Here is an 18,251-nt window from a genome sequence, read left to right as displayed (position 1 = left end):
CAAGTTACCAAAGTCATTTTGGGGGGAGGCTATGAGAACTACAGTTGACCTGATAAATCTTTCTCCATCAGTTCCTCTGCAAGGTGATGTTCCAGAGAGAGTATGGAGAGGAAAAGATATATCTTATAATCATTTGAGAGTCTTTGGGTGTAAAGCATTTGTTCATATTCCCAAAGATAAGAGGTCCAAGCTTGATAATAAGGCAAAAGCATGTATCTTCTTGGGATATGGTCATGAAGAGTTTGAGTACAGATTATGGGATCCAGTGAACAAGAAGATTATTAGAAGCAGAGATGTTGTGTTTCTTGAAGACCAATTGTTTGATGATGGTGATAATGTTGAGAAGCCAGAAACCTCTGTTTATATTCCTTGGAGTTTGGGTCCAGTTCCTTCACCTGTAGTTCATGATGATCATGAGGGAGATGAACAAGAAGATTATGGTGAGAATACTAGTGATGATACACCTACAGTTGATGATGCTGAACCAACTGAACAGGCACCTCCACCACCAGTTGAGATTCCATTAAGAAGATCAACTAGAGAGCGACAACCCTCTACCAGATATCCTCCACATGAGTATGTTATGCTTACTGACGGGGGAGAGCCAGAAACTTACCAAGAAGCTATTCTATATGAGAATAAGAGTGAGTGGGTTAAAGCCATGCAAGAAGAGATGAGATCCTTGCTTGAGAACCACACCTATGACTTGGTAAAGCTGCCGAAAGAGAAGAAAGCTCTCAAGAATAAGTGGGTTTATAAATTGAAGACTGAAAATAATAGCTCACAACAAAGATACAAGGCACGACTAGTTGTGAAAGGATTTAGTCAGAAGAAAGGTATTGACTTTGAAGAAATATTTTCTCCAGTTGTGAAAATGTCCTCTATCCGAGTTGTTCTTGGTTTGGCTGCCCGCTTGAATTTAGAAGTTGAGCAACTTGATGTAAAAACAGCATTTCTTCATGGTGACTTAGAAGAAGAAATTTACATGGAGCAACCAAAAGGTTTCAAAGTCAAGGGAAAAGAAAATCTGGTATGTAAGCTTAGGAAAAGCTTATATGGACTCAAACAGGCACCTAGACAGTGGTACAAGAAGTTTGATTCCTTTATGATGAGCCAAGGGTATGATAGAACTACATCTGATCATTGTGTGTTTATGAAGAAATTTTCAGATGATGATTTTATTATTTTACTGCTATATGTTGATGATATGCTGATTATTGGCCATGATGTTGGAAAAATTGGAAAGTTTAAAAGAGAGCTAAGTAAGTCTTTTGCCATGAAAGACTTGGGATCGGTGAAACAAATACTTGGCATGAAGATTCTTCGTGATAGGAAGAAAAGGAAGATTTGGCTATCTCAAGAGACTTACATTGAAAAGGTTCTTGAAAGATTCAACATGAGTAAAGCCAAAACAGTTTGTTCCCCACTTGCAGGTCATTTCAAGCTTAGTTCGAAACAATGTCCTACAAGTGAGAAAGAAAAAGAAGAAATATCCAGAGTGCCTTACTCATCTGCAGTAGGCAGTTTGATGTATGCTATGGTTTGTACTAGGCCAGATATAGCTCATGCAGTTGGAGTTGTTAGCCGATTTCTCTCAAATCCTGGAAAGGAACATTGGGCAGCAGTGAAATGAATATTAAGATATCTAAGAGGTACTTCCAGGTTGTGTTTATGTTTTGGTGATGATGAACCTGTGTTAGAAGGGTACACAGATGCAAACATGGCAGGTGATACTGATTCCAGGAAGTCCACTTCGGGATTCTTGATGACATTTGCAGGAGGAGTAGTCTCTTGGCAGTCTAAGTTACAAAAGTGTGTTGCCCTATCAACCACAGAAGCAGAATACATAGCAGTTACTGAAGCCTGCAAGGAAGCTTTATGGATGAAAAAGTTTCTATAGGAATTGGGCTTGAAACAGGAAGGATATACTGTTTACTGTGACAGTCAGAGCGCTATTCACCTCTCCAAGAATTCAACATACCATTCTAGATCCAAGCATATTGATGTGAGATATCACTGGATTCGTGATGTGCTTGAGATGAAAGAATTACAGTTGAAAAAGGTGCATACCAATAATAATGGTTCAGATATGTTGACAAAGTCTTTGCCTAAGGAGAAGCTTGAAGCATATAGGCAAAGAGCGGGCTTGGTATAGCCCATCATATGAGCTGGAGGGGGAGAATTGTTGGGTCCAGTCCATATGTGGGCTTGGACAATTTGGGCCATAAGCCCAAATCAACTAATTGGAGATTAGAGAGAATGAAATTAGGGTGAGATCAGAGAAAGAGCGTGCAGCGTGCGGCGACGTGCAGAGAAAAGTAGAGAGAGAAAGTAAGGTTTTTGAATTTTTCTGCTTGACTATCGGTGGCAAAACGTTGTCAATTTCGGCCCAAATTTTATGTGGAGAATCCTTGCAGCAAACTCTACAATCCTAACTGTGTTGATCTACAGTTTACCCTATCTAAGGTACTTTCCTATGATATCCACTCTGTGAGACCTAGAATTCTCTTTTGAGGAGATCAATCCTACGTGATGAAGATATGCTATTCTTGAGCCAAGATCTATGATCTTGATGTTATTCTGATCCTCTAGTTATTCTAGAGAAGACCTACTGTAAACCTGTTATCATTATTATTGATAGTGGAAGTTTGAGGTGGACTACGGTCCTGGTTTTTCCCACATTGGGTTTTCCACGTTAAAAAAATTTGGTCTCACTGTGTGATTGATTTATTGCTCTATTGTTTATGCTGTGCTGATTGATATTAACATTTTGATATCAAGAATTATTCCGCATTAACAGGTTTCTTCCCAACAATTTATACTCATGGTGCTCGGAACTTGGTTTTCAAAGGGAGCGAGAGAGAGAGAGAGAGAGAGAGAGAGAGAGAGATGGGCAATAGGATAGAAGGAATCCTTCACATAGGTCGGAGGAGCTGGGGAAACCAGCTACGCCTCCAATTCTATGTTTCAGGTAGTGTTGAACACCCCAACTGTTTGCATGAACTTGAACAACTTACACTTGCGTAGGCGTCAGCATATCTGATCACTGGTTTGCTAACTGCGGCCCAGGAGAAGGTACTTCACATGGCGAAGCCCATATTGGAGACCGCCATAGCAGAGATGTACAGGAGGACGCCGCTCCCCGAGAGGATGGTCGTCGTCGACCTCGGTTGTTCGTCGGGTCCGAACACCTTTCTTGTGGTCTCTGAGGTGCTTGGCATCGTCGGTGACCTATGTCGAAGGCTGGAGCAGAAGCCACCGGAGATCCAGTTCTTCTTGAACGACCTCCCGGGAAATGACTTCAATAATGTCTTCCGGTCTTTGGAAAGATATGAGAAGAAGATGGAGGAGGAGAAGGGGGACCTGCTCGTGCCTCATTACGTTGTGGGCGTTCCCGGTTCCTTCAACGGGAGGCTTTTCCCGTGTAACACTGTGCACTTCTTCCACTCTAACTTCTCTCTCATGTGGCTCTCTCAGGTCGATCACTACTGTGCTTTCTCATGTCATGCATGCGGTGTTGCACTGAGTTGATGTTGTACTACTGATCATGAACTATGTGTCATAGGTTCCACAAGGTCTCGAGAGTGAGCAGGGTGTTCCGGTGAACAAGGGCAACATCTATATTGCGGAGAACAGTCCACCCCAAGTCGTGAAAGCATACCAAGAACAACACCGGAGAGACTTCTCCACGTTCCTCAAATCTCGTTACGTAGAACTAAGCATCGGATGGGGAATGGTATTAACATTCCTAGGAAGAAGAAACAAACACCCAGCCAACGACGAGCTAAGCTATCTTTATGGATTACTAGCAGAGGCCCTTAACACAATGGTCTCACAGGTACGTCAAATCTTCACCTTACGGAGTAGTGAGAATATTATATTACTTGCGTCGTAAGGAAGGATAAAGAAGAGAAGTGACCCGAGTTATTGTTTATTGAGTTCAGGGAATCATATCAGAAGACAAAGTGGACACCTTCAATTTGCCAATTTATGGAGCTTCGATGCAGGAAGTGAAGTCAGTGATAGAGGAGGAAGGTTCTTTTGATGTAGAGAAAGCGGAGAGCTTCGAGTCCAGTTGGGATCCGTTTGACGACTCCGACAATGTACTCGATGGGAAGAATGTGGCAAGCACTTTACAGGCAGTGATGGAGCCCTTGATTTCACATCATTTTGGGGATGCCATACCCCATGCATTATTCTCACTACTCGCCGATAGTATTACTGCAAGGCATCTCCCAAAAGACAAATGCTACTACACCGTGTTAGTCTTTGCCTTGAGGAGGAAAGCTTGAAGGCCTGCATGCATTACAATGATAATTCATATGATCTAAGTTGTAGTTGCTCTCTAGATATAAGAACATGATGTTGATACTTATTTGTATGTCTCCTACTCAATCAAAAGATATCTGACTCGATTTAGATCGGTCGAACAGAAGTGAGCCTTCGAATTAGTTTTACTTACTACGATTGCAGAATGAAAACAAATTGGCATAAAGAACAGTAATAGCTTGTCGTCATGTCACCGCGGACACGGACATTCGAGATTGGGGGCTCGCAGTTGGCATGATGGCTTGGCCCATCGACTTGTACTCATCGAAACCACTACAAGTCATGAGATGGAAGGTGAGAGTATCATCCTCAAACATTTATTTAGAAAGTAACCGAAAAAACCCTGAAGGCATCAAACCAAGTGGGAGAATTTTTTTTTAATGTGAAAAATGTATACATTCTGCATACCTTCTCTCAGTTTTGGTTCGAGGATAGTGATAGATAAATTCTAGGGCTAACCCCTATGGCAACAATCAACAGTCACGTTAGCATCGACATGAAGTCTCAGCATTGATATGGTGCATCGCATCAACATGATACTTCAAACTCGAGTGGGATGGCTGTTTGTCCCGCACTGTCCGAGGTTGTACTATCACGAACTTAACTGGTTTTGCCTAAGTCGTGCAGCACCCTTGTGTGTCCGTCCGTAAAGATCAGCCTCCACGAATCTCTCATGGTCCCTTAGGACCTACAAAAGAGAAAACATATTAGAGAAATTACCTCACTTGGGATCCATAAGTAATTATTTTAGGAATCACTTTATAACCAATGCAAATACAAACAAACGTCATAAGCTCTGAACGGTCACACAACAAAGGATCCAAAATGATCCACTATATACCAAAATCTCCCATAAGTATCCACATGATACATCCTTTATTTACAAATCAAAAATAACCATCAAACCTAACTAAAATATGGCTGTTAAGCCTCGACCGTCCCTCTACATGCTGTGCAAAGCATGAATAAACTAAAAGACATAGACATATATGAGCATTACATTAAACACTATATTTGTAATTTTGTCCGTGACATTCTCCCCCACTTATTCCTTTGATATCCTCGTCGAAGCCTTTGCCGACATTGCAACTCATCACTTTTACTGAATCTTTAATCTTCTGCTTCAACTATAATGTGCCTCCTGGCTCCCAACTGCTCTCCACCATTGTTGTTGAGTAGTTGAACTTTTGATCTACTATACTGCTTCAACTCGCTAATGACTCTGACTCTAGTGTGAGGTTGGTTGAGTTGTGTTGATCCTTGTTGGTTCATGCAGATTCTTCATATGAAGGAAAAGATTATCTTAACTATGCTTCAGTCTCTCAAATGCCTCATGTTGTTTGAACTAGGTGGATGCTTGTTGGAGCTTTAACGAGCAACACCTTATAAACTTTTAAAGTTTTTGGGTCCTTCCTCCAAAAAATTTGCTCATCAACTCTTCTTTCATTTAGTTGTCACTTCCAAGTAGGTTCATATCACTTCTGTTTTCGATTGACATTCTATTGGAAAATAAAGCAGATAATCTACTCTCAGTAGCATTGATCACTATTGGCGATGATTTAACAACTATTGTTTTCCATTTGGTTTCTTGGAAGAGTCTTTGAATATGTGCAAATCCCTTTTGTTGGATAGATAAGAAAATTGAGATACTTGGTTTCACACATTCTCTTAAAAGTTGAGAAGGCAAAGATTACTTAACTCCGCTTACCTCCTCGAGGGTTGTACTTCATGCATCGAGTTAGTTACTAGCTTTCACCTACTCTTTGCTTACACTTTTGAAATACTCGAAGTGTTTGCACTCCTTGGGTTGAGTTAGTTACTGTGATTCACTTTTTTAATGCCATCGAATTTTTAGAATACAGAAAGTTTTCACCCAAACTTGAGTAAGTTTTTAATAGTTTTGGTAGCCTATGGGATTATACCATCTTCTTTATCAACCCAGCCATCAACTCCATTGAGTAGCAAATGTACAATATTGCATATTACCTGCTTTGTCCTTGGTCGTGCACTCTTACATTAACCCGAAGTCTTCTACTTTTGGTTATCTTGATGAGAAGCTCATTGACACCAGCCTTATAAAGTTCTCTGGCCTTTGCCCTTCAGCCTTGTCTTGGTACTTAGATTTTACCTCTACATCCTCCACCTCCTCGGCCCCTTTCATGACCAAGCGCTCTCCCTCTAATGAGAGCAAGGGATCCATGACTTCATGGAAGTCTCATCTCTGCGGTATCGTGACACTACCATGCACATGGCCCTAATATCATTCACCTCACAACTGCATCTCTTATGCGAATATGGGCTCTGGAGAAATCTAACTCTCCAACCGCTCTGATCATACCTCTGCATGATCAAGTCCCTTCATGCGACTCATTAGTACTTGCATTCGAACTTTTCCATCGATGGTACATAGCCTCCATATACTGATGACGAAGGCTTTCATCCGATGCAAAATTTAATTCATGCACGGAAGACCCACCTTTGTAGTACAATGACTTTCACTCCTTAAATCTGTAGCCCTTCTTATTATCATATTGTTCACTGAAGTGGAGCTCTCAATAGCTCCCGATCATACCTCTATATGATATAGTCTCTCATGGGACTAGATTTATATGTATCGCATTGCCACAAACTATTCCACCATGATCTACTGAACCATGTTGTCTCCTGGTGACATCTCCATATCATTCTGATACTTATGGGATGAACTTGAATTGTGATCCTTCCTATGGCCTCTGCCAACATATCGCAAGGCCTTTTCCACCTTTGATTGTGTTCACTCCTTTAGCAATCGACCTTTGTCCACCCGCTCTCGGGTCACACTCAGATGAAGCACAGCTCTAGGACAGTCCGTCGCTTAGTAGCTCCCAAAGTCCACCGACTTTGTTGAAATTATTACTCCATTGTTTGTATCCTGGGCCTCTACCTCTACCAATACAATCTCCACTATGCACCTCTTCCTTCATGGCAACTTAAATGGCAGCACTATGGCATATTTTTTAAGAGTACCCGTCTTTGCGTCCTCTTGCCTCGTGCCAAGGCCTTTTGAACCAAACTTTGACTCCGTAAGTTGAGTCGTCATAGTACCTCTATCAAATATTTCTCCTAGATAAGGTGCATGTACTCAGAAGCTCCTTTCATCTTTGGCACCATGCTAGATGAATCTTCTCCATTAGAATAAATGACCCATGGAACGATATGATCATGCTCTTGCCTCTGCAAGAGTTCATGTCCTTGACCTCTGTCCAAGGAAAACTTTGTGCCACTTGATAGGATATAAAAAAAGAAATAAACTTTTGAATACGAACAAATACTAGTAGGTCGTAACATACTACGGAATTAAATGGAAATTATAATCAAATAGAATACCAAGATTTATATGGAAAATCCCTCCAATGTGAAGGGAAAAAATCACGGGATAAATCAGAGATAATCCATTATAAGAATAATGAATATATAAATCTCAAAATCTTTTTGCGTAAAACTCAAGCAACAATCGTAAAAGAATAAGTAGGATACAAGGATTCCGTCACTGTGCACAATATCCAAATTCTCTGTAAGTAATTACAGCAAGAATCTACTATAGATCTAATCTAACCTGAGATGAGAACACTACTTGGATGATTGAGAATCATCTCTCTGCATTGTCTTTTTCTTCTTCCCTTTCTTTCTCTTATTTTTTTGTCATTTTCTCCTCTTTTTTGAATCAAGTTGCTGCGAAAAATTTTTACCTCATTGCGATGGTTTTTTCTCCCCTATTTTCATAGCCACCACACCCTCTTTCTTAGATCTAGGGTTAGATTAAAGAGGAGATGGGCTATAGGCTATCAACCCAACACTTCTTCTTATGTTTCATTTTCTATGTCGGCTCCTTTATGTGGCTTGGGCACTTTGCCAAGTTACACTTAAGTTGCTCTGCTCCTCGATTTGCATTGAGTTGATGATGGTCCTCACGCCTACCATTCCATGGGTCAGCCCTCCATTGAGTCCGATCTCTATATCGACTCCAAGTGTGCCTTCATTTATGTTGTCTTGAATCGCTCTCTCACTTAATCTCGCAATATATTCCCCCAGTGCATTATCTCAATCGAGGTTATGCGATAACTCAACACAGCTCTCTCGATACACTGAGCTTTAAGAAATTATTTTGAGATACTCATCCTTAACATGTATGACCCGCTGCATATGATTTTCCTTTTGGAGATATAAGACTTATCTCTCCTAGATATCTGTCCCGTTGGAGCAACTTCTCTCTTCGCTGTTTTCTTTTTGAAAGTTTTGGAGACCACCATCCCCTCGGACTACTTCATCTTACTGAACAAACTGTGCATTATTTTGTCTCCCATAAATGCATTTGCTAGATTGTGACTCTACGTTAATACAACTCCTACTGCACCCCTCAAGGCTTAGCAACATGCTGAACTTATTGCATAATTCAACCTTCTATTCACATATCCTTCTCATGCTGAAGAAAAAGTTTCAATACTCCATAGCACCAAGTTTCAGTCGCCTTGGGATAGCCACGAACATTACATTATCTGCATACAAGCCCTTGCATTAGTACTGAATTCTTTGAGTTAGTAATTCTCCTCATCTCTATGAGATTTGCATAACTCTTTCAGTCGCTAAGCAACCCATTCCACCTTGCATGATCTCATCCTTTTCTAAGCGCCTCACTTGCCTTGAGCACCATCAAGTATGGTTGTTAACGTCAAGCCATAGCTCAAACTCATCCATTCCAACTTTTGTACGCTACGCATTCTTCTAAGCTTGCTTATCCTTGTAGTGCCTCTTGCATGAAGGGCTAGTCATTCCTCTGAATGTCAATCTCAGATGCCCGCTCCTTTGAGCGACTCATATTCCCTACATTTTCATGCTCATTTTCTCCCGAACGATCATGCGCGTTGGATACCCTCAACATAGCCCCGTTAGGTCCCCTACATTTGGATACCAAGTGTTTCTATTAGTGCTTGTCCCACTCTGATATCATCTGTCATGGACTTAGCTGGTTTTTCCTAAGTCGTGCAGCACCCTTGTGTGTCCGTCCACAAAGGTCAATCTCCCCAAAGCCTCCTATGGTTCCTTAGGATCTACAAAAGAGAAAATGAATTAGAGAAAATGCCTCACTCGGGATCCACAAGCAATCATTTCAGAAAACACTTTATAACCAATGCAAATTACAAACAGATTTTACAAGCTCTGAATGGTCGCACAACAAAGGATCCAAAATAGTCCACAAACCAAAATCTCCTACAAGTGTCCACATGACACAATCTTTATTTATAAGTCGAAAACAACCACTAAACCCAACTAAAATGGAGCTATTAAACCTTCGACCGTCCCTAACATATATGAGCATTACATTAACAACATGTTTATAGTTTTATCCGTGATAGTACGAGGTGGGACCACATAGCATAAAGCCGCTTCGAAAAAATTTGAAATGGCGTCGCACAGTGCTGATCCTATGCAGGTCGATTAATGCTTGCACAGTAGGTACAAGCCATCGCCCGAGGAGTCAGCCGCCATTTATCGATCATGTATAATCAACTCTCATTCGTAGGTATAAAAGTCAACCCCTTAATCGGTATCAGGGGAGGCACTTCGGACATTCGATCCCTTTATCCATATAATACTAATTTAAGTTTCAGAGGGGTCGAGTCAGGAAATCTCTCTCCCAACTTTGGCCTGTGTACAAGAGCCTAACGATGAAGAAGCAAGCCACTCACCACAAGAGAAGATCGCATTTGGGAGACAGGTGTCAAACCGACCCAATGCTCGCTTCTGCTACCCGAGTATCCATATTGGCAACCTTGCACATTCAGGACTGAACCAAGCCGTGCTGATATCTCGATCATGATGTAAGTGTTCATCAATAGATAGAATATGCTTGTATCCTGTATCTTACTTTTAATAAAAAGAATCTCACTAAGGGTCTAATCAATAAAACACTTTCGATGGCTAAGTTAAGATACTATCAAAAGTTTATAAATATGAGAGTATTACCCATTAGATGCATATGTCTAATAAGTGTTTGGATTTAATATGTTAATTTTTTACTAATAAAATATTAATGACCTTATCAATACCCATACATATGTCTAATAAGTGAATATTTTTCTAAAAAACCTAGGAGCGACCTACACTGAAGAGATTTGACCGATGAGAGTCATGATCGCCTTTCCCGATGTGATGTGCATGTTGAAGACAATGAACTTTGCGACTGAGTTGGATTTGCCCAGTCAGACTGCTGTGGATCAGAATGGTCAGGGATTGATTGGGATGAATCTATCATGATTTTTTTTTGGTTTGGTTGAGATCAATTCGGGTATTCTAAATTGGTCGGAAATATTGGCAATCTGTGGGAATTAGATGAAGGGGTTGTGCAAGCTTCATTCTGCAACAGCTTAAAGATTAGTGTTATGATGTGGAGTTTTAAGAGATAGCGGGAAAAAAATAATTAGCTGTTTCTCGAAACCTCAAGTTATTCCATGTGTTAGACATAAATCTTATTAGGATAAGATAAGATGTTAAATCATTATTAGTTCTATCTCCAGCACACAGTGACCCAATTATGATAAAGATTTAATATTTTCAATTCCATCACTGATGATTTGGTGTTAATATTGGCCCACCCCTCTATACAAATAAATTTATCTTACTTAAATTTAAATATTTGATAGATTATGATTAGAATTTGGATTAATGATTCTGGAAGTATAGTTATCAGGATTTATTCTTATAAATATATATTGAGTATTAAGTGTTTTATGAAAGATAGAGGTAAGATACTTTGAGTATTTATTCTTAAAAATATTAAAAAAAATTTCTTATTTATGTGAGAGAGTGTACTAAGGGTTTTTGGCTTGGGTTTGGGTTAACTCAAGCTAGAGTGATCCCTTGCACTAATTTTTCTCATATAGTGAAAATTTTAATTTTTTTTCCATAGAAATAAGTAGGGAGTTGTCAAAGAATGCTAAATCTTGTGTCGACTTTCTAAGTATATTTTTTATTATTAATCTTAGGCGATTTCTTTTTTACTATTAATCTTAGGAGCTTTCTTTTTTATAATATTTTTATTATTAATACTATTAATCGTAGTTATGGAGTTGTAGCGACTGGTGTACTAAGGGTTTCATGCCCCTACTAAATGAAAGATTGCATCAAGGGTTGTATCGTATGTAAATAAAAAGTAAAGATAACAAAGTGCTGAAAATAAATTATATGTATAGGGGATGATAAGTACATATAAGTTTCATTTGCAATGCAAAAAATAAATGATCATATTTATGACTTTTAGGATGTAGATAATTATAAGGGAAAAAAAATCCAATAGTCAGATGAATGTCTCTTTTCAGAGTCAAGTAATATCATTGACTTGATGCAGCTATATAAGATTCATTAGCAGGTTTGTTGGAATTTGGTGTTGGATCATGAACCAATTCAATTCATATAGATGTGAGTAATTCTTTAAGTCAATGGTTTAGTTTTGTATATAAGGCAAAAAGTGAAAAAATACTCACCAAGGTAGGAATTATTAGGGTTGAAAGTATTTTAGGAGTTCTAATTAGGTTTTAACTGCTTGGGAGGAGTTTTAATTAAATTCTAACTACTTGAGATGAGTTTTAATTAAATTTAAATTTTTTGATGGATGAGGATTATAATTTAAATTAGAGACTATGAATAATCATTAGAGAATTAGAATTTATTCCTATAAATATATACATATTTAATCTCAAGATTTTGATGTAAGAAAGAGAGACGATGCTTATAAGGGTTTTTCACTAATAAATCTAGAGGGTTGACAAAAATGTTTAATGGATTTAGGTGAGAGAGTGTGCTAAGTGATTTTAGACTTAAGTTTGGGTTAAATCAAGAGAAAATAATTTCTTGCATTAATAGAGTTATCGAACCATAATATTACGTTAATTTTTTTATATATTTTTTTTAATTATTAAAATTATCATTTTCTTTTTGCTTAAAGTTTATTCTACATCCCGGCGACACTTTCAGAAGGACAATCTGTCCCTTCCATCACAGATCAAATTAAAGGGGATCGAAGGAGTGATGAGAGCGTGTTCCTGTTTCTTTCCTAGCTATTAAGATGACAACGAAGACTGATAACGACGAAGCAGGAGCACAGCTGAAACAAGAGGAGATGATGTGTTTCTCTGAAGCTGTCTTGGTGGTACCTCCATGCATTCATTTACTATCGTCCAACCATGCCACCATCTCCTTTAACCTAGTACGGACAGTGACATACAAACAACCATCTTGGTGGTACCTTCGTTCATTCATTTACTATTTTCCATCTCCTTTGACTTTGTTAATGTTGTCAGAGAAAATGGTGTTATTGCTTTCTATGTATTCTCCGAAGCATGTTACAGCTTCTGCACAACCACAGTGGTCCTTATAGGCTATTTATAATCATGGTGCTCGGAACTTGGTTTTCAAAAAGAGAGAGAGAGAGAGAGAGAGAGAGAGAGAGAGAGATGGGCAAGAGGATAGAAGGAATCCTTCACATGGTCGGAGGAGCTGGGGAAACCAGCTACGCCTCCAATTCTAAGTTTCAGGTAGTGTTGAACACCCCAACTGTTTGCATGAACTTAAACAACTTACACTTGCGTAGGCGTCAGCATATCTTTTCACTGGTTTGCTAACTGCGTCCCAGGAGAAGGTACTTCACATGGCGAAGCCAATACTGGAGGAGGCAATAGGAGGGGTTTACATGTCGCTGCTCCCCGAGAGGATGGCGGTGGTCGACTTAGGTTGTTCCTCGGGCCCTAACACTTTGGAGGTGGTCTCCGAGGTGCTCGACGTGATTGGCAAGCTACGGCGGAGCCTGGGACGCCAGGAGATGCCGGAGATCCTGTTCTTCTTGAATGACCTCCCGGGGAATGACTTCAATCACGTCTTCCGGTCTCTGGGAGATTACAAGAGGAAGGTCGAGGAGGAGAAGGGGAAGCTGCTGGTGCCATACTACGTCGTGGGAGTTCCAGGTTCCTTCTACGGCAGGCTTTTCCCTTGTCAAAGTGTCCACTTCTTCAACGCTTCCTGTTGTCTCAACTGGCTCTCTCAGGTTGCCTTCCTCTTAATAAATGACAATTGCTACACTATTATTATCTGAATTCTACTTGTTTTCTTTGTTTTTTTTCATTATTTACTTTCTTAAAGCGGCCATGATTGGTACGGTTAATTAACTACCAATAACTAAACAAATTCTCTGAAATGCTCGCTCACTTCATCAGCATGGTTAACCTCATAAAGAAAAGGAAGACTGCTTGAAACATCACACAAAACCTATGTTACTTTTGTTTGCTAAGGCAAACTTACTTTTAATTCTGAAAATATCAGGTTCCTGAAGGTGAACAGGGAGTTCCACTCAACAATAAGAACATCTATGTTGCAGAGACAAGCCCACTGGAAGTTGTTAAAGCATATCAAGACCAACACCAAAGAGACTTGTCAGGGTTCCTTAGGTGCCGTCATGCAGAACTAAGCTACGGAGCAAGAATGGTATTGTCATTTCTAGGAAGGAAAGGGAGTTATCCACCCTCGGGAGATGTGGGATACTTTTACGGCCTGTTAGCCGAAGCCCTGAGTGCTTTGGTATCACAGGTACCTTTCTCTTCTTCGTCTTCTTCTTCACGTACCAGTTCATATCCTTCCTAGTTCATGTTTATTGCATGGTTGGCCTTTATCTTACCGCAAAGTTGAATATGGTAAAACACAAAAAAGAAAATAAAAGAATTAAAAAGATCAAACCAAATGGTTTCATTTCAGGAGAGCTGTTTATGTTGGCCTTTTTACAAAAAAATTAGAAAGAAAAGAAAATAGTACAAGAAGCTAGAAGTACTTTTAATCTGTAGTATTTTCGATTGATCATAAAGTACCTAATTATATTGATTAAAATATATAGTATAAGTTTTTTAAAATAATAATAAAAAACATCAATGAGTTTCTTTGTTACCATTGTTTGAGTTCCTTTGACCCTCATTTAATTGATCATGACCTCAGCTATTTTGATCTCTCCCTTGAGATATGACTTATGAATTTTTTTTTTCTGTCGTTCTTCTAATCTATCTTCATTTCAAGAGCATGTTCTAAAGTTTCATCTGAAGATCTATTCACTTTTTGTTCATGAATTAAAAGAGAACCCACTAATTCATCAATAGATAATGTACTTTTATCCTTATCTTCTTCTATATCAGTAGAAATCATATCAAATTTTGAGATAAACTTCATATAACCTTTTCTACTACATATTGATCTTTTAGATTTTCACCATAATATCTCATTTGATTTAGATATTTTTTAGAAGAAATTAACAATAGATTTAGAATCTTTCATCATAAGAGTTTTGAATTTATGTCAAAGAATTTGAAACTTTAAAATTTTTACCTTGTTTGTGCCTCCAAATACACTTTTTAATATTTTTCAGGCTTCTAATGATGTTGATGTCATCATAATTCAGGAAAATAAGGAATTATCTATTATTTATTATAGCATGTAGAGGGCTTTTGCATCTTTCTATGTATTCTCATTCATATGATATTTTTGATTTTTAATAATATTAGAATCTTATATATCATACTTAACAAAATCATATTCTACCAAATTTCATAATCCTTATGAGATAAATAAAATTTTCATTTTAACAACCTAAAATTGATAATTATCATATTTGAAGATAGAGAGAAGTTGATTAGGAGCACCTACTCCTGTCATCTTTTTTTTTTTATATACCAACTTTCTCTTCTTTTTTAATCGATATATTTCTATTGATATTCTTTGAATCAGGCTATGATATCATATTGTTGACTTTCCTATAGAACTTCAGAAAAAGAATAGTAGAAGGAACTATAAGTAATTTCAATCTACGATATTTTGGATTGATCCAAGAGCACATATTTATATTGACTAAAAGATAAAATATAAATTTTTTAAAATAATAAAAAAATCTATCATACCTCAATAAATATTTTTATCCTAATCTATATATTTAAATCTAATTTTTTCTTTTATTTTATCTAATTCTAACTATTTAAATTAATCTTAACAGTTTAAATCCATCATCCTCCAATTAATTACAGATGATAGGATGTGAGGGAGGTGGAGAATCAAATATTTACATCATCACAAGTAGTAGTAGAACGGGGAAGAAAGAGGAAAATAAACAGCATTGCACCCTTCTTGCTCATAAAAATTTAGTGGACTTGGATCGATCTGGTCAGAAGCATGGCCATGTCATGCTCCAACAGAAACAAGAAAGAGAACATAGTTCAAGTGTAAAGAAATAAATAGTGAGCAAACACAATCCCAAAGAAATAAATTGGAGGGAATGCACTTTAACCTTTCATACCCTCTTGATGGTTTGGCGACATTATTGTCCAGGGAATCATAGAGGAGGACAAACTGGTGACCTTCAATTTGCCGTATTATGCACCTTCCATGGAAGAAGTAAAGGCAGTGATCCATAGGGAAGACCTGTTTGATTTAGAACAAGCACAGATCTTTGAGGCTAATTGGGACCCGTTTGATGACTCGGATGATGATTCCGCTGCATTCGACAGTATAGCAAGCGGAAAGAACGTCGCAGGATATGTGAGAGCAGCGTTTCAACCCTTGATTGAAGAGCATTTCGGGGATGCCATACTGGATGAGTTATTCTCTATATATGCAGCCAATGTCTCCAGGCATCTCCTTCAACAGAAAAGTAAGCACTACCTATTTGTCATTTCCTTGAAGAAGAAGAAGAAGGAGGAGGAGGAGGCTGACGGCGATGGTGCTGCGGCTTGGTGAACCTGCAATGCCATGGGAGCAACATTTGTCATTTAATTACTCTTTATCAGCATGTGTTCAACTCTTTCCAATAGACGTTATAATTGAGCTCATGTAAATCCATAATATTCTTCGTGAGATAGACTGCATTATTATTATCTGAAAATAAAATAAAATCGTGTGACTATCTTTAACAGTTCATTGGGTACTCATATTTCAGTTATTAAGAAACACATATTTTTCTCTTTCTTTTCTATCACAAAAATTAGTTTCTTATATCCTCATGTGTATATTCGTGTGTATATGATCACATTAAATGATACACAAATATGATCTAAGCTTTACTTGGATATAAAGAGAAATAAACTTTATATAGGAACAAATACTAGTAGGTCGTAACACGCAACAGAATTAAATAAAAATCACAATCAAATATGACATCAAGATTTACATGGAAAACCCCTCCAAAGTGAAGGGTAAGAACCACGGGACAAACTACAAATATCCACTATAAGAATAATAAATATACAAATCTCAATCTTTTGCCCAAAACCCTAGTAACAATCACAAGAGAATAACTGGGATAAATGATCACGTCACTGTGCACAATATCTAAATTCTCCCTAAGTAATCACAGCAAGAATATACTGTAGATCTGATCTAATATGAGATGATAACACTACTAGATGATTGATAACACTATTGTAGATCTAACATCTATATACTTCGACTTAGAATGAAAAGTTGTGTTCTTACACAAATGGATGACACTCTGGCTATCATAATGCACCGCATAGTTTTTTTGTTTTAGCCCCAATTCTTATAAGAATTCTTTCATCCATAACATTTCTTTGCATATCTCTATAGCAGCAATATATTCTGTCTCTATGGTAGAGAGAGCAATATACCTTTGCAACTTGGATTGTCATGACACCGCCCCCCTGCAAAAGTAAGTACATAACATGAAGTGGACTTTCTCGTATCAATATCTCTTATTATATTTGCATATGTGTAACCTGTCAACACAGGTGATCCACCTCCAAAGCTTAAACAAACCTTAGAGCTCCCTCCGAGGTATCTAAAAATCTACTTGTCTAGTGCTCTTTGTTTGGATTTGCAAGAAATCTACTAGTAACACCCACTGCATATGCGATGTCCGACCTCGTACATACCATTACATACATTAAACTTCTAACTATTGAAGCATAAGGAACTTTTTATATTTTCTCCTTCTCTTCATCACTTGACGGACTCTGTTCTGAACACAATTTGAAGTGACCTACAAGAGGAGAAACAACTAATTTTGTATCTCTCCAATATCTTCTCGATGTATTTTTTTTGTGACAACCAAAATTTCTTATTTTTACTGTCACGAGAAGTCTGTATACCTAGTATTTGCTTTGTTGGCCCCATGTCCTTCATTGCAAAAGACTCACTCAGTTTCTTCTTCAACCTATCAATTGTAAATATATCTTTCCTAAGAATAAGCATGTCATCAACATATAGTAAGAAAATAATAAAATTCTCACCAAATGTACACACAATGATATGAAGTCATTCTTTTGTATCTATTTTTTGTCATAAATGAATCAAACTTTCTATACTATTGTCTTGAAACTTACTTCAGCCCATACAAGCTCTTCCTCAACTTGCAGACAAAGTTCTCTTTACCTTTGACTTTGAAACCTTCTGGTTGCTTCATATAAATTTCCTCCTCCAAATCACCATGAAAGAAAGCTATCTTCACATCTAACAACTCAACCTCCAAGTCCTGGCTAGCAGCAATACCAAGAGCAACACGAATAGAAGATATTTTAATAACAGGAGAAAAAATCTCTTCAAAATCGATACTTTTCTTTTGACCAAGGCCTTTCACAACCAATCTAGCTTTGTACATTAGTTGAGAATAATATTCTTAAGTCTTTAACCTAAAAACCTACTTGTTCTTCAAGGCCTTCTCCATTTGGTAGTTGCACCAAATCATATGTATGGTTCTTCTGAAGAGCATCCATCTCTTTCTGCATAACAACTAACTACTTCTTTTTCTGCTCACTTTCAGCTATTTCTTAGTAACTCTCTGGTTCACCTGCATTAGTAAGCATCACATACTCCTTTGTAGAGTATCTTCTTGAAGGTTGACGTTG

The 18,251-nt window shown here is 38.0% G+C and overlaps 2 protein-coding genes across 2 annotated transcripts; both read left to right on the top strand.

The window, feature by feature from the left end:
- Positions 1-3,084: 3,084 nt before the first annotated feature.
- On the top strand, positions 3,085-4,292 carry LOC135642941 (anthranilate O-methyltransferase 3-like). The gene is made up of 3 exons (XM_065159422.1): positions 3,085-3,477; positions 3,566-3,838; positions 3,945-4,292. Exons 1-3 carry the CDS (start codon positions 3,085-3,087, stop codon positions 4,290-4,292), a joined length of 1,014 nt encoding a protein of 337 aa, XP_065015494.1.
- Positions 4,293-12,803: 8,511 nt separating this feature from the next.
- On the top strand, positions 12,804-16,308 carry LOC135642510 (anthranilate O-methyltransferase 2-like). The gene is made up of 4 exons (XM_065158719.1): positions 12,804-12,899; positions 12,998-13,405; positions 13,681-13,944; positions 15,721-16,308. Exons 1-4 carry the CDS (start codon positions 12,819-12,821, stop codon positions 16,126-16,128), a joined length of 1,161 nt encoding a protein of 386 aa, XP_065014791.1. The 5' UTR covers positions 12,804-12,818; the 3' UTR covers positions 16,129-16,308.
- Positions 16,309-18,251: the final 1,943 nt, after the last annotated feature.

The sequence above is a fragment of the Musa acuminata genome, chromosome BXJ3-7 (assembly GCF_036884655.1).
Source record: "Musa acuminata AAA Group cultivar baxijiao chromosome BXJ3-7, Cavendish_Baxijiao_AAA, whole genome shotgun sequence".
NCBI lineage: Eukaryota > Viridiplantae > Streptophyta > Magnoliopsida > Zingiberales > Musaceae > Musa > Musa acuminata.
This window is presented reverse-complemented; position numbering and strand designations above follow the sequence as displayed.